The sequence below is a fragment of the Condylostylus longicornis genome, unplaced genomic scaffold, assembly GCF_029603195.1.
Source record: "Condylostylus longicornis isolate FDR11 unplaced genomic scaffold, ASM2960319v2 ptg000135l, whole genome shotgun sequence".
NCBI classification, from domain to species: domain Eukaryota; kingdom Metazoa; phylum Arthropoda; class Insecta; order Diptera; family Dolichopodidae; genus Condylostylus; species Condylostylus longicornis.
In genome coordinates this window covers 17,794,794-17,809,847 of record NW_026578103.1, presented here as the reverse complement: position 1 = coordinate 17,809,847, position 15,054 = coordinate 17,794,794, and the positions used below count along the sequence as shown (strand labels likewise).

The following is a 15,054-nucleotide window of genomic DNA, read 5'->3' as shown; positions in this document are numbered from 1 at the left end:
TATTTACCTCTTGAATATACAGTGAACTCTTGTTATGGCTGCATCAAAATTTTCTCAAGCATTTTTTATTTATTGAGATTAGATTAAATTGGATATGCGGTATCAAAGCACCGGAATCTTAAACGTGTATTAATTGTACCTCGCATTCTACTTATCACACCTAAAACACTCTCTATCCTTCTGCAAAATTCGAGTATTAAAGCTGCACATTCACCGAAAAGGTGCAAAAAAGTGAACTTATCTTCCATATGACATCTTTCCTTCCCATATGACATCTGAGTCGGCAGTGTCCCGTTAGGAGATATAATTAATAATTATTTTATAATTATTTAATTAATTTAATTCTGTTTATATTGTATTTAATAACTTATAATTTGGCCGAAATTTGCGAAATAATAACTTAAAATTTTAAAAATTTTAAGTGAATAAATTAAAGTTAATTCTTGATTTCCCAATTTTGTAATTAATAAAGCATGAAATTTAATTACCAAAAATGCAAAATATATTTGATTCTTCATATTAAGAATCGAATTAGAATAATCACCACAAACCAATTAAAAAATACAAAGCGTCACATGTAAAAAATTTCTACTGTATTTTATTTTTTTTCAAATATAAATATGTACATATATGTATATTTATATAAATATAATTATAATTGTGACGTGAAATTTATTTCTGTTTTAAAATGCTACATATAACAAAAAAATAAAAAAAAAAAACAAAACAAATTAAAATAATAGCACTTATAAAAACTTCAACATGCTGTCTGCTAACTTTCAGAAGCATTTCGAAAGCTTTCGTTCTTAGATCATTTTTAATATTTCAAGAAAAAAGTAAAAAATCACAAGAAAATAATTTAAAAAAATATAAAAGTAATAATAATAAAAAGTAAAAGCACAAGAACAAAAAAAAAAAAAAATTTATTTACATTTATACAAGTAGCAATAAAATTAAATTTTAAAATTGAGAAAAAAAAATACAGTAATAAAATACATAACAGTAAGTAGAAATCATAACGCATCTCAAAGTGTTTCCGGCAACAATACCGTAAAGACGTTTTTCTCCGAGAGAATTTAAAATTTTGAAAAAAATAAAAGAAAAAAATTCGTAATTAAATTAAAATTTTTTTAAGTTATTTAATCTATTTAATAAATTTTGTATAATAAAATTAATTCGCATATATTTAAATTTTTAAATTAACTATATTTAATAGAAAACAAAAAAAAAAAAAAAAAAAACAAATAACAAAAAATGCAAGCTGCTTCATTATATTGCCGTAGTAATTATGTACAGAGACGTGATGCTAAAGAAGTTGTTAAAGAATATTCAAAAATATTACAATGGCGTTATGATGGTGAAGATACATTAATGGATATTGGTTGTGGTAGTGGTGATGTTCTAATTGATTATATATTACCAATAATGCCAAAAAAATTTAAAAAATTAACTGGTATCGATATTAGTGAAAATATGATTAAATATGCTAAAAATTATTATAAAAATATTAAAAATGTTGAATTTAATGTATTAGATATTGAAAATGATTTAAATGAAATATATTATGATCAATATGATCATATAACATCATTTTATTGTTGGCATTGGATACAAAATCAGAGGTGAGTTTAATTTTTCAAAAAGATACATACATATACATACAATGTATGTGTATAGGTATAATTAATTAGATATATAAAATTTTTAAATTAGTACAATTGGGAATAACTTGTGTCAAAATTTAAATGTCATTTAAATCTATAACGGTACAATGATCTCTACTTCGAAATAAATTAAATTAAAAATTTTTATTCAACATTTTTGTAGTAAAAATGAATTAATTGTAAATAAAATACAGAAATTTTTAAATTGTGTCGATTCTAGACTAATCTTAATAAAAATCCATTGTGGTTAGTTGTTTTTTTAATAATTTTGCTAAATTATAGCTATATTTTAGACGTTTTTTCTATTATTTAAATCAAAGAGTTAAAAAATTCAAGTGCTTAATTGAAATACCGTTAACGTATATTATAATTTGTTTCATTGTATTACGTTGGAATTAAGTATTAAGCATTTTGTGATTTACTAATTTAATTATGGAAAAACGTTCTATTGCCCATAATAATTAATAATTTGTTTTTTTTTTTCTTTTAATGCACCAGCTTAATTTATACTATGCCTGCCTTGTGTTAAATCTAAAAAATGAACACATTTTAAAATCATCAGGTATGATACTTCCATATACTTGTTATGTGTTACAACTGTAGCTACTTAACTTTATTTTTTTTACCCTAAGTACTGCAATGTAAAAAATAAAAATATTTTGACTCTTATAATAATATATGTACATATTTAAAAACTACCCTTTAATTACCTACATACACAGGTTATTTAAATTTTTGCGCATATATTTCTATGTATACCTTTGAAATTCTTTTGAATTTTCTATATATAGAGTATTTATTATATATAATATGTATACAGTTCAATTCTCACAGAATGCATAGTTGAGTTCTTTAATAATAAAATTTTAATTCCATTTTTGCTCAAATACATAAGTATGAAGAATGATCTAAGATTTACGGAAAGTAAATTCAACAGTAGAATTATCTTATATCTATATGTATATCTAATACAATGTTATCTATATCACCATATAATATTAATTCATAATTATTGTTCATACCATAATATATTTAATGAGTTTAATGAGAATTTAAATTAATAATTACATACATTAAAAGTAAATTAAATTTAACAATCACATTAAAATAAAATAAAAAGTACTTATATTGAAATTTAAAATTTACTATAAAATTTATTATTAATAATTTTTATTATCATTATTTATTATTATAAGTAATTAATATGATCAGTTATGGTACCTACACATTATATTTTCTGCAGTATTCATGAACAATTTTCTAAAGCATATTATTAAATTTAGAAAATGATTTTCATGCTCAATAACTTAATTAATTTGATTAATTAGTATTTTAAAAATTATAATCTACTTAATTCATACACATATGTACATATATATATACAATTATTTGACTTATTTAATCCATTTTATATAATTTGTTTACAATATGTATGTGTATTTAATTTATTTAGGTGAATAATTCAAAATGGTGTAAATAAAATTACTAAACATTAAACTAATAAATACAACATTTGTTCAATTTGGAATTTAAATATTTTTTGTAGATTATTTTTTAAAGAAAAGAGTTGTATTTTATGAAATGAATGAATGTACTCGTATGTATTAAGCTTATCTGTAAATTAATATTAGCAATAAAATTAGTATTGGATGAATTATTCAAGTTGCAGAATAGTCCATAAGTACTTTGCAAGATTAAATAATTTTAGGGACATATTTAAACAAAACGTAGTAAGTATCTTGCTTTTGCAAAAAAAATTCTGCAAAAATGCTAAGCCACTAGAATTTGTAGTGTGGCAGCAGAAGGTTTTCCATATTGAGTAAAATTCTTGAGTAATAGCCTTAATATTCTTCTAATAACTTCAATTTGAACACAAATTCACCTAAAATTGAAATATTTTCCAAAATTTTTAAAGCATTTAATTGTTTTCAATAAATTTTCTAATAAATAATATTTATTTTCTGACTTTCAAAATTTTTATTTTCAAATAAAAGTGAAAATTATCAATGATTGTTTACTTTTTAAAAAAAACCAATTTTTGAATTTATTTTTTATTATTTATTAAAATGTAATTATATTTTTTTTTGATATTTGAACGTTCTGTATGTAATGTAGGCCAAATAATTTACATATTTTATGCTACATATACATACATACATTTATTATTTATTATTATTTAAATAATACGATTTAACAATTAAATTCATTAAAGTTTTTTTTTTGTGTGTATTTATCAAATACTATAATCAAATTATGAGTTTATAAATTAACAATATTATGATTATTATTTAGATTTCGAAAGTACTTTAACATTATAATAGTGATAACATTTCTAACCTTAAGTATATAAAAAAAATCATTATTATTCACACTTTTAATAATTAAAATGTATTCTAAAACCCAGCTATAATTGAATATTAGTAAAAGTAGTAGTAGTATAATATATGTAGAAAATGCAAAAGATGGGAATTGCAAGAATTACTTGATTTTGTATATGAGAAAATTTTAAAATTTGTGAAGAAGCAAAAAGAAGAATGTACATATAGCACAAGTGTGCTAAACATTGCAAAAAACACTGAACAGATATTGGCTAATATTCTCTAAAAATAGCTCTCTCATAATAATCTCTTACAATATAAGTCAAGAGTTTTAGATTTTCAAAATATTAGCGATTCTTTTACTAGTAAGTATACAACACTCTTAAACGTGTATACTCAGAACTTTCCATTACACCAGTTACTGAAAAAAATATTTGATGGTCGAAAGAGTCAATTACATTTATGCATTTATTTCGGTAGATTACTACTTTTTAATATTTATATAACAAATATTCTGTTAGTATAATAACTTTGTCATTATATGTTATTCTTATTACTTAATACATACTCGTATATAAACTATATATATATATTAATTGTATACTATACTCAGAAATATGTATAACGTAATTTGCAGCATTGTATACACTTATAAAGGAGAACAACCCATACATTAAGGATTAGATGAACATTATAGTATGCAATATTTTTTGCATTTGTAATTTTGCAATATTTTTCTACTTTTTAGTAATTACTCTTATAAATATGTATAGGTATAGGTAGATATGTATATTGTGAGAATTAATATTAACGCATCAAAATAATTACTTTTAAAGTATAAATTTTTATGTGTCTTAATATAACGGTAAAAAAATTAAAAATTTTATATTATGATAATGGATATGGATTACTTCCAAAGTCTCTTTTTCTCTCTTCTTACTTATCGTTACAGCTCGGTGTGAACCTTTGCTTCCTCAACGATTCTCTTCTATGTTGATCTATCTTGCTCGGTCATTTTCAATTTTCGATCCCCCAACTTTACTAAATCTTTTTCAATGGCGTTGTTCCAGCGCTTTCTAGATCTACCGCGCCTTCTAACATTATCGATTCTGCCCTCTATTATTCTCTTTGGAATACGTTCATTAGGCATTGCGGGCTACATGCCCTGCCCACCTAATTCTTTGCGAATTTACAAACTTCACAATTGTTTCGCCTTGTAATTAACTCTTCGAGTTTATTGTTATATCTAATTCTATATATTCCATCTGCATTTTACAAAGGCCCGAAAATTCTTCCAAAGTACACTATCAAAAAATTACATTCAAATAAATATACTTACTTAATGCCAAGATAAAAATTTAAAAACCAGATATACAATCACATTATTCTTAAGTCGCCCAGTTTTTCTTGTACTTCTTTTACTAAAATTTAAATGACAAAAAAAAAGACGCGCCTTTTACTAATTATATATTCATAAACACTTAATACATTAAAAAAATAAACGAAAATCAATTATTGTTGTTCTTAAATAAAAATAAACAATATTTTGTAAACTATTTAAATTAAATTGTTAATATTTGTTAAATTAGAATACTTACTTTTATGTTTATACTCGTATTTCTATTTATAAAACTAGGTTATCACGTGCCAGATTTTATTACATATAATATACTTACATATGTGTAAGTAGTTTATAAATTTTCTCACATGAATTTATTAAAAATGAATGGTGTATTAATAATCAACAATGTTGCGTTGTCATTTCTATTGTAATACTCTAGTAATACATATAGAATTTAAAAGTAATTTAACAATCACTTAGAATTAACTGAGAACTTTGAGTTTAATATAATATAATTATTAATTTTTAATAAGTATACATTTAATATAATTAAATATGATTACATTCAATTTTATGTATAAAATTAAAACTTTAATTACTTATAATTTTATCAGTAATTTTTTAAACTGTTATAAAGGTGTACGTAAAATTGGTATTTTACAACATTGTATGAGATTAAATTAAAATAAATAATTGTCAAAAATAATTGTTATTAATTTTGTTTATTTATATAAAATTTATAATGAAGGTTATACTTTATAAAAACCAACCTAAAATGAAAATAATATAAATTTGAAAATTACAAAATGTCAAGATTATTATATTATTTCTGTAGTAGCAAGCAACAACTTTCTAAATTAATAGACAATTAAGTATATTTACACTATTAATGAACTACCAATAATTGATAATCTAAATTTTGGAATCAAAATTTAACCTCACTTAGCTCCATTATAATGAATAAAACCTTAACAATTCGAATGTATTTTAATCGAAATAAATGTTTGCCTTTAATTTGTGAATATTGAAATTTTATAAATTCAATATTTATCTTAGCAAATTCAAAAGATTACAAATTAAATTAATAATTATGCATTGATTATAAAAACAGTAGTTAAGACAAATATTTGTATATACATACATATATACATTTGCGTAATTATTAAGAACAAAGTTTAGAACAAATACAAAACATAAAATTTGTTGAACCAACATTAAATTGTTCGATACGTCAAAATCGGTTGTATAAACAATTTTATATAAAAAATATTTTTAGAAAAATATTATACAATTTACGTAAAACAAAAAAAAATTATAATTAAAAATATTTAGTAAATAATTATTATGAAAAGAGTTTTCGAACAGAATAAAAATTATTGTTAGAATAATTAGAATTTCATAAACCAAAATTCAAATAATAAAGATTAAGTATAGTTAATTTTTTTTAAATTAAAATACATGGGTACATAATTTAAATAAATACAAGAATAAAACGCAAATGATCTCTTTAATTATGAATGTCAATAAAAATATTTTTAAATATTGTTTTCCTCTTTTTTTATACTTAATTTTTTTAAGTATAAACAAAATAATTTTAATTTAAAGCTGATTAAATATGGTTGATTACAGTACAGAACAAAAAATACAATAGGATAACAGATTTTTGTTTTTTTGGATATTTTTAATATCAGAAAAATTTTTTAATTTAGCAAAATGAAATTTATTAACCAAAAGTGTATGAAATTGCAAATATAGAATAAAATTTCAGAACATAAAGAATTTGACATATGGTCACTAATGGTTGTATAACTAAATTTTTAATTATTTTTTTTTCATTTATGAATTCACTTTTAAAATCGCATAATTAATGCATTTTTGAAGTTCACTTTTGCAATTTGTCAAAAGCAACATCTCAAATCCAATCTCAGTTTGATTCACTTAGAAATGCAACTATAAAAATTTCCTGTCATATTAATTACTTCTCAATACTCGTAATTTTCAACTGAGTTGTAAAACCATATTACCAGCACACTTGACAGTGAACAACGATATTGAACAACACTTCCCCAATTCATATGTAAATAAATTCACTCTGAAAATTTCAAAATTATTTTAAAATTATTTATGCCGATTCTTTATTTATTCTTTCAAAATACAAAAAAAAAAAAACATTACCAATTCAGAGTTTTAAAAATTTATATATTCTTTTGAGCGTTAGTACATTTCAGTTTTCTCATTTTACAATGTGCTACAATCCTAAAAATACAAAATTGACGTTGAAAACAGTTCAGATCATTAACAATTATTTATTAATAAAATTTTTAACAAGTCGCTATTGAATATTAAATATTTTAATTTTATATTTCTTTTTTAAATTTTTATTATTGCAGGAAAGCTTTACAAAATGTCTATAATATTTTACATGAGGATGGTGATTGTCTTATAACATTTTTAGCTTATAATCCAGTTTATGATATTTATAATGATCTTTCAATGAATCCAAAATGGTGTAAATATATGACAGATGTACATAAATTTATATCACCATTTCAATATAAAGAGAATCCAGATCAAGATTTTCGATTATTATTAAAATCGATAGGTTTCCAAACAATTCAAATTGAAATGAAAAATTTATTATTTGTTTATGAAGGTTTAGAAAATCTTAAACGTAAGTAAATATTATTTTATTATTTTAATTTATTTTTTTTTTATTTTAATTTGATTTTCTTAATTATTGCTTGTGTTCCTTTCAAGGGTAAATTATAGTCTGAATGAATAATAGCTTCAAGTGTTAAAAAATACAATTAAAATATTTGTCTATCTATACCTACTCTATGTAAAGTAGCACTTGTCATTTATTCCGATAGATGGTTTGTTTTTTTATTATATATTACAAGCCCAATTCCATATTAATTCGACCATTTGAATATTTCTTGGAAAAACACAATTATTTTAATTAGTTTTCATATTTATTTTTAAAAATTTCTAACTAAAGTTATTTCATAATAAAAATTACTAATTTTTCTTTAAAATAGCGTACATAGATAGTATTTAAAAAGTCATTGACTAGGTCTCTAATAGCAACATTTTAAAAATATCTATGTATACCAATGTATGTGTACATTCTCATACCTTTGCTGGAAATTTCATTTTTTTTTTTAAGTAATCTTCGTTGTAATTCTCAGTGGGTGTACCAAGAATACGTTTTCTTGAATCTCCTACACAAACTTCAAATGTGGATTCGTCACATCAAATTAAAGATTGCGGCTTTATATATTGTGTTTACCATCAATCCCGCTGGTATTTTTTTTTTTGTATATTTTAATTTGAGGCTTTTTTTGCCTCTATTACAAATAACTTATAAAATTTATACCCCAGCTTCTTAATGTGTTGTAGTGCAGTTGAGCAAGAAAAATTGCTTTTGCAAGTACCTTTCTACTTGCTTATAATTTGCGCTGTTTTTTTTCTAATTATTGATTTTAATATAAGCACATCTCTTGGAGTTACCAAAGAATGACTATTTTAATATGAAATAATTTTTATTATAAATTTTTAAATATAAATATGGAAACCAATTATAATAATTGTGTTTTTCAAAGAAATATTAAGGTGGCCGAATTAATATGGAATTGAGTCGTATTATATAAAATGTTATACTTATGTGATACAATAATTTGACATTTTGTGTTTTGAAGGTGTTATATATTTAAAAGGAACACAAGCAACAATAATAATTATTAAATAATATGAGAAAATAAATATAAATTTTTTAATTTAATATTTTATAAATTACTTTAATTAATTTCTGTTTAAATTATTTTAGGTAATAATAAAGCTGTCAATCCATTTGTTAATCGATTACCTGTTAATTTACAAGACGAATTTATGAACGATTATATTAGAGGTGTGATATCAAAAGGTTTCAGTCAAAAAAATGGAGATGATTTTATATTTCCAACACCATATAAATTAGTAGTCGCCTATGCTAGAAAATAAAATTATAGTTATATTTTGTACTTGCTCATCTAAATTTTCATAATTTATAAATTATAAATATTGCAATATCATGTACATATATACTTAGAAAATAATTAAGTAATTTTTTTTTTAATTTTATAAAATATTTAAAATTTCATGTTGTTTTAATTTGTAAACTAATTGCTTTCAAAGTGCAATATGCATAAGGCCAGTATTATATTTTAATTATAAAACATTTAGAAACATAATTAAAAATATATTTAACTTTATTTAATAAATTTAATATGTGAAATAATAAAAATATTATTTATCAAAAAAACTAAATGTTTAATTCAGGAAATTTTATGTTTAACATAGCGCAAATTCGTTTATTGTAAATTCATTCCTAATTAGCGAATTCGAGGTGCCTAATCTCTCTGTTTGTTAGAACACTTTTCATCTCAATTCAATGGCGCTTATGAATATTTAAAAAATGATTCAGTAACCAATGATGTGGCATATACCACCCAGGTATTCATTATTATTCATTGGTTACTGGCAGGTCTAGGAACTAGATGCCAAATCTAAACGGCTTCCGGGATACACGGTTTTTAATTAATTTTCACAAAATTTCTACTATTCAAGTTTTTTTGCTTCAGAAAAAGATAGAGGCTTCGAGTAAAGATTTTTTTTTTTCGTTTTCCTCCTCAATAATTTCGTATGAAATTTTTTGAAACTTTAAAATTTCAAATTTTGTTTTCAAGTTTCTTTCAAGCTTTAATTTAAGTTATTAAACGTTAAAAAATCTTTTATGGTATGTGGGAAAAAGAAAAACCACAATTAATTAAATTTGAAATCAAATCTTAAAAGAAATAATTCAGAAACCGGATTTTTTGAGTTATGTCACTGTTGCCGCAAATGAGCAAATTTATTCAATATTAACGTCTGAAAGATCTATCAACATCCAGTAGATGGTAGTGTTACCAAAAAAAATTTTCTAGTTGAAAACAGTTTTTCTGAATGGACACTAGAGTTCTCTATTGTGCCGGTAAAATTTAATTAATAAATACAAAAATCCCACTCAGAACAACTTTTTTCCGACTCAAATTTTTAACTCACAAAGAACCAATCATAATTTTACACGATGACATATACTCAAATATAGAGTGATTTCATTATACTTACGGCAAATTTCCTTATTTTATTTAGGAAATGTCAATATAAATTAGCAACAATTGAATATTCACTCAGTTAGTCAGTAAAATTGTGTTAAGTGAAAAATAAAATATAGAAAAAAATTTGATTTTGGGCAGATAAAGAATAAATTATTTAAAAAATTAATAAGTAAAAGAATACTTGACGGTTAAGTCTTCCAATTTTTAGTTTAAGAAAAAAAAGGAAAAAGCATATTCTTGTGGGATTTTAAACAAAATTTTCGGCATTTTTTTTTTTTTGGTTAGCGTGTAGGACCACGTAGCAAGATGAAAACTCTATCGTGTATGTTTCCTTTTTTCTATCTGAAAAAGAGAAATTCTTATTAAATATTTATATTTTAGATTTATTATTAGTACTGGCTATTATTTTTAATTGTGCTGATGCTCTCTACCCAACAAATGGAGATGTAGTAGAATTGACACCCTCCAACTTCGATAAACTCGTATTACAAGATGATGCTATTTGGATTGTTGAGGTAAAATAATACATTTTCATATACATATATATATATATATATGTACATTCACATGTACAATTTAATAATTATTAGGAAAATATTTGAAATTAGATAACAGATTAAATACAAACATAAAAAACTACTTATTCAAATATATTGAACGATGTGAACAATAGAAATGTACACGTCATTTAAGAGCTCAATGACCATTATTTTATAGTTTTTATGATCCTCCCACGCGCATTAAAATTGTTTAAGTGTTATAAACATAAAATTCTATGAAAGAAATAGTTTTAACTTTTTACATTTACTTTTTGAGATTGTTAGGCTTTCAAACTGGAGGACTTGATATTAATTTTAGATATTGTTTTTTTAGATAATTTAATTTTAATAAGTAAAAAATTATGTAAAAATCCTTTGTGCCCATATAATATATTATTACTATTTATTTTTTTCAGTTTTACGCACCGTGGTGTGGTCATTGCAAAAATTTAGTACCAGAGTATAAAAAAGCAGCTAAAGCTCTAAAGGGTGTTGTTAAAGTCGGAGCTGTAAATGCAGATGATCATAAATCTTTGGGCGGGCAATATGGTGTACAAGGTTTCCCAACAATTAAAATTTTTGGTCAGAATAAACGATCTCCAATTGATTTTAATGGACAAAGAACAGCCCAAGGAATAGCAGAAGCTGGTTTAGCTGAAGCAAAGAAAAAAGTAAAATCTATCCTCGGTGGAGGTGGCTCAGATTCTGATAGCAGTAGTGGTGATTCTAAAGATGTAGTTGAATTAACCGATGATAATTTCGATAAATTAGTGCTTCAAAGTGATGATGTTTGGTTAGTTGAATTCTTTGCACCATGGTGTGGTCACTGCAAAAACTTAGCACCTCATTGGGCTAAAGCAGCAACAGAGCTTAAAGGTAAAGTGAAATTGGGTGCCCTAGATGCAACAGTTCATCAAGCAAAAGCTCAACAATATGGTGTTAATGGATATCCAACAATTAAATTCTTCCCCGGTGGTCGTAAATCCTCATCTGACGCAGAAGATTATACAGGCGGAAGAACATCTTCAGACATAGTATCTTGGGCATTGGAAAAATATTCTGATAGTATTCCAGCTCCAGAGTTAATCGAAATTATAGATGAGAAGAGTTTTGATTCAGCCTGTGATAATAAACCATTGTGTGTAGTTTCAGTTTTACCTCATATTTTGGATTGTGATGCAAAATGTAGAAATAAATATTTAGATATGTTGAAAACTTTGGGCGAAAAATATAAAAAGAAATTATGGGGTTGGGCTTGGGCAGAAGGAGCAGCACAATTATCTTTAGAGGAATCATTGGAAATAGGGGGTTTTGGTTACCCAGCTATGGCAGTAGTTAATTTCAAAAAGATGAAATTTTCAGTTTTGAAAGGCAGCTTCTCGAAGGAAGGCGTTGATGAATTCTTAAGAGATATATCTTATGGTCGTGGAAATACAGCTCCAGTACGAGGTGCTAAAAAACCAAAAATAAACAAAACTGAACCATGGGATGGAAAAGATGGAAAATTACCAGAAATTGAAGATATCGATCTTTCTGATGTAGATCTAGATGAAAAAGATGAGTTGTAAAATTAATTTAATGTAAATTAATAAATTAGGATCCAATTTATTTTAAAATAACTAAAGACTGCCGGCACATAAACTTTTTGATAACAAAAAAAAAAAATTTTTTTTCCAAGGCGTGTAAACTTAGAACCTGAATTTAATTTTTCAAGTTTGGGATTAATAATTTATACCGGTAAATGTAAATTTATAGTTTCTATCAAAAATATCATAACTTTGTAAAATTAATTGTAAGTTTGAAGTCTAATTAAAATTAGTTTAACCAAATTTTTAACATTACTTGTTTTACTTTCAAATTAAAATATTTCGTTATACACTCATATATTTTAATATTAATATTTAAACAGTTGTAAAAATTATAATATAATTACAAATATGTAATTTATTTTTCATATTGCATTTAATAAAACATATTTATACTAAGAATTTTAGTAGATTTTAAATTATATATCCTGTGGGGCAATTCTATATTGCTACATTTTTTTCAAACTTTTAAAATTAAAATCTTAGTGGATTGTAAATACATATGAATACAGAATAGATGAAACATAAATAGATTTTTATGCATATAGAAACTATAAGGGGTATGTGCTGTTGATGGGCATGACGGTCCCCTTCCACAAAAATACCATTCAGCCCATCTGATTAAGTTTATTAAAATTTCTTAAATTTTATCCTTTGTTTGCGATTTATCGTATTCTTATGATTGTTATAAATTTTTCACACTTAACAAATGCACACTAAGTAGATAGCCAATCTGTATTGTTGTGAATATGTATTGTTTTTGATCAAATTTTTTATACATACATACTTCTTCTTTCTTATACCTATAGGTACTTATTCATTCTTAAAACAATTCTGGCAAACTCTGTTAAATGAAACTTCATTACTTATAATACATACATACTTGCTTTCTAATATCTGCCCATTCATAACAGCTACACGAAATGTATAGGATGGAAAATTTCATTATATAATGAGGACTTGCTTAGTTAATTTTAAATAAAAGTACAAATAATTAAATAAAGATTAATTTTTATTTTTAGAAATGTTATCCTATAGTAGGTTGGTTGCAACGCTGTAATCGCACATGTCTTTATTTTATAGTATCTGAAAGTGTGGGAAATCCTGTAATATGGTAAATGATGTTGTTCTTATATGATGGAAAGTTGAGATTTTTTACTGGAAATGTTGGAAGGCGTTGGGGGCTCGTCAACCACAATTCGCAGTTGATTAAATCACGAAATAATTAAAAATGAAATGTGAAATCAAAATTCCTTTTTTCATATTCTGTATCTGTAAAATTTGTGTCTTGGCTAAAATTTTGTTTTGACAATTAAGAAAAATTAAGAAATCGGAACAATGAAATTAAATTTAAAAATTAAGGTTTTTAGCTTGGATGAATTTTATGGTAAGTGAAACAAAAATTTTTTACTTTTGGTTTGGGACCTCGATTTTCAGTACATAAATAATTTGGTAAATAGGCATTTAACTGGATTTTAGGAATTGAAATGGTAAATTAGAATTTATTATTTAGTGCAAAATATTAGTATCCATTGTGTTTGTTAGTTTTCCAGAAATTATTTAAAAATTTTTATAAGATCTTAGTTATTCAATTTTAAATTTGATTATTTTAAAATTCTGTAAAATTATTAAATGTTAAAAAAAAATAATAAGAAGAAAAAAAAATTTATTAAAAAAAAATAAAAAAAATTTTTTGATGTCAGGTGTGGGGTTCGAACCCACGCTCCCATCTGGGAACCAGAGCTTAAATCTGGCGCCTTAGACCGCTCGGCCAACCTGACTTATAATAGACACTGCACAAATAATAATAAAAACACAATTTTCTGAATAATTTTTGACTTATTTTACTTATAAGTTATAAATAATACAGAAACACTGTCCATATAGTATGTATGTAGGTATTTAATGTATGTATTCAAATTATTATACTTTTTGTACTGAGGAGAAAAATCACAGATTTTTTTTTCTATCTTACATTTTTTTAGTGATGTTTAATTTTTGTTTCATATTATTTATTGTTTTTGTATTAAAAATATAATCTTCTTATCTTTTTGGAAAACACAATCAGGTGATTCACTGAAATCAGGGTAAGAGAACATAATAATGTAAATCATGTTGCATTAGTTTTAAGGACAATGTAATGTTCTTTTCTTAAAATCTAAGTTTAATAATATTATGATTTAGCTTTAGTTATACAGTTATTTTGGAATGTATCAATCTATTTTCTTTTAATTTCTGTTAATTGTCTCAAAATTCTAACATTAGAGCACATTTCACAAAATAATTGACTAAGGTTTTTATTCGGGTTCGAACTGATGTTCGAAGGGTATACTAAATTTGCCTTACCGTTTGTAACGCTAAGAAATAATCGTCTGAGATATAGACTCAAGTACATGTTTTTAATCAGTATCGAATTCTGAGTTGAATTAGCTTTGTCTGCCCGTCCGTCCGTTCCAGCGATAACTCAAAA

At 23.9% G+C, this 15,054-nt stretch overlaps 2 protein-coding genes and 1 non-coding gene across 3 annotated transcripts; 2 read left to right on the top strand and 1 right to left on the bottom strand.

Annotated features, from left to right (window-relative positions):
* Nucleotides 1-905: 905 nt before the first annotated feature.
* Nucleotides 906-9,509, top strand: LOC129615502 (juvenile hormone acid O-methyltransferase). The gene is made up of 3 exons (XM_055530761.1): nucleotides 906-1,622; nucleotides 7,715-7,995; nucleotides 9,151-9,509. The coding sequence occupies exons 1-3, from the start codon at nucleotides 1,255-1,257 to the stop codon at nucleotides 9,321-9,323; spliced, it is 822 nt and encodes a 273-aa protein (XP_055386736.1). The 5' UTR covers nucleotides 906-1,254; the 3' UTR covers nucleotides 9,324-9,509.
* A 1,032-nt stretch (nucleotides 9,510-10,541) lies between these two features.
* LOC129615501 (protein disulfide-isomerase A6 homolog) lies at nucleotides 10,542-12,895 on the top strand. The gene is made up of 3 exons (XM_055530760.1): nucleotides 10,542-10,781; nucleotides 10,841-10,974; nucleotides 11,415-12,895. The coding sequence occupies exons 1-3, from the start codon at nucleotides 10,766-10,768 to the stop codon at nucleotides 12,564-12,566; spliced, it is 1,302 nt and encodes a 433-aa protein (XP_055386735.1). The 5' UTR covers nucleotides 10,542-10,765; the 3' UTR covers nucleotides 12,567-12,895.
* Nucleotides 12,896-14,281: 1,386 nt separating this feature from the next.
* On the bottom strand, nucleotides 14,282-14,365 carry Trnal-uaa (transfer RNA leucine (anticodon UAA)). Its single transcript has one exon. It is a non-coding gene; the product is annotated as a tRNA-Leu (tRNA).
* Nucleotides 14,366-15,054: the final 689 nt, after the last annotated feature.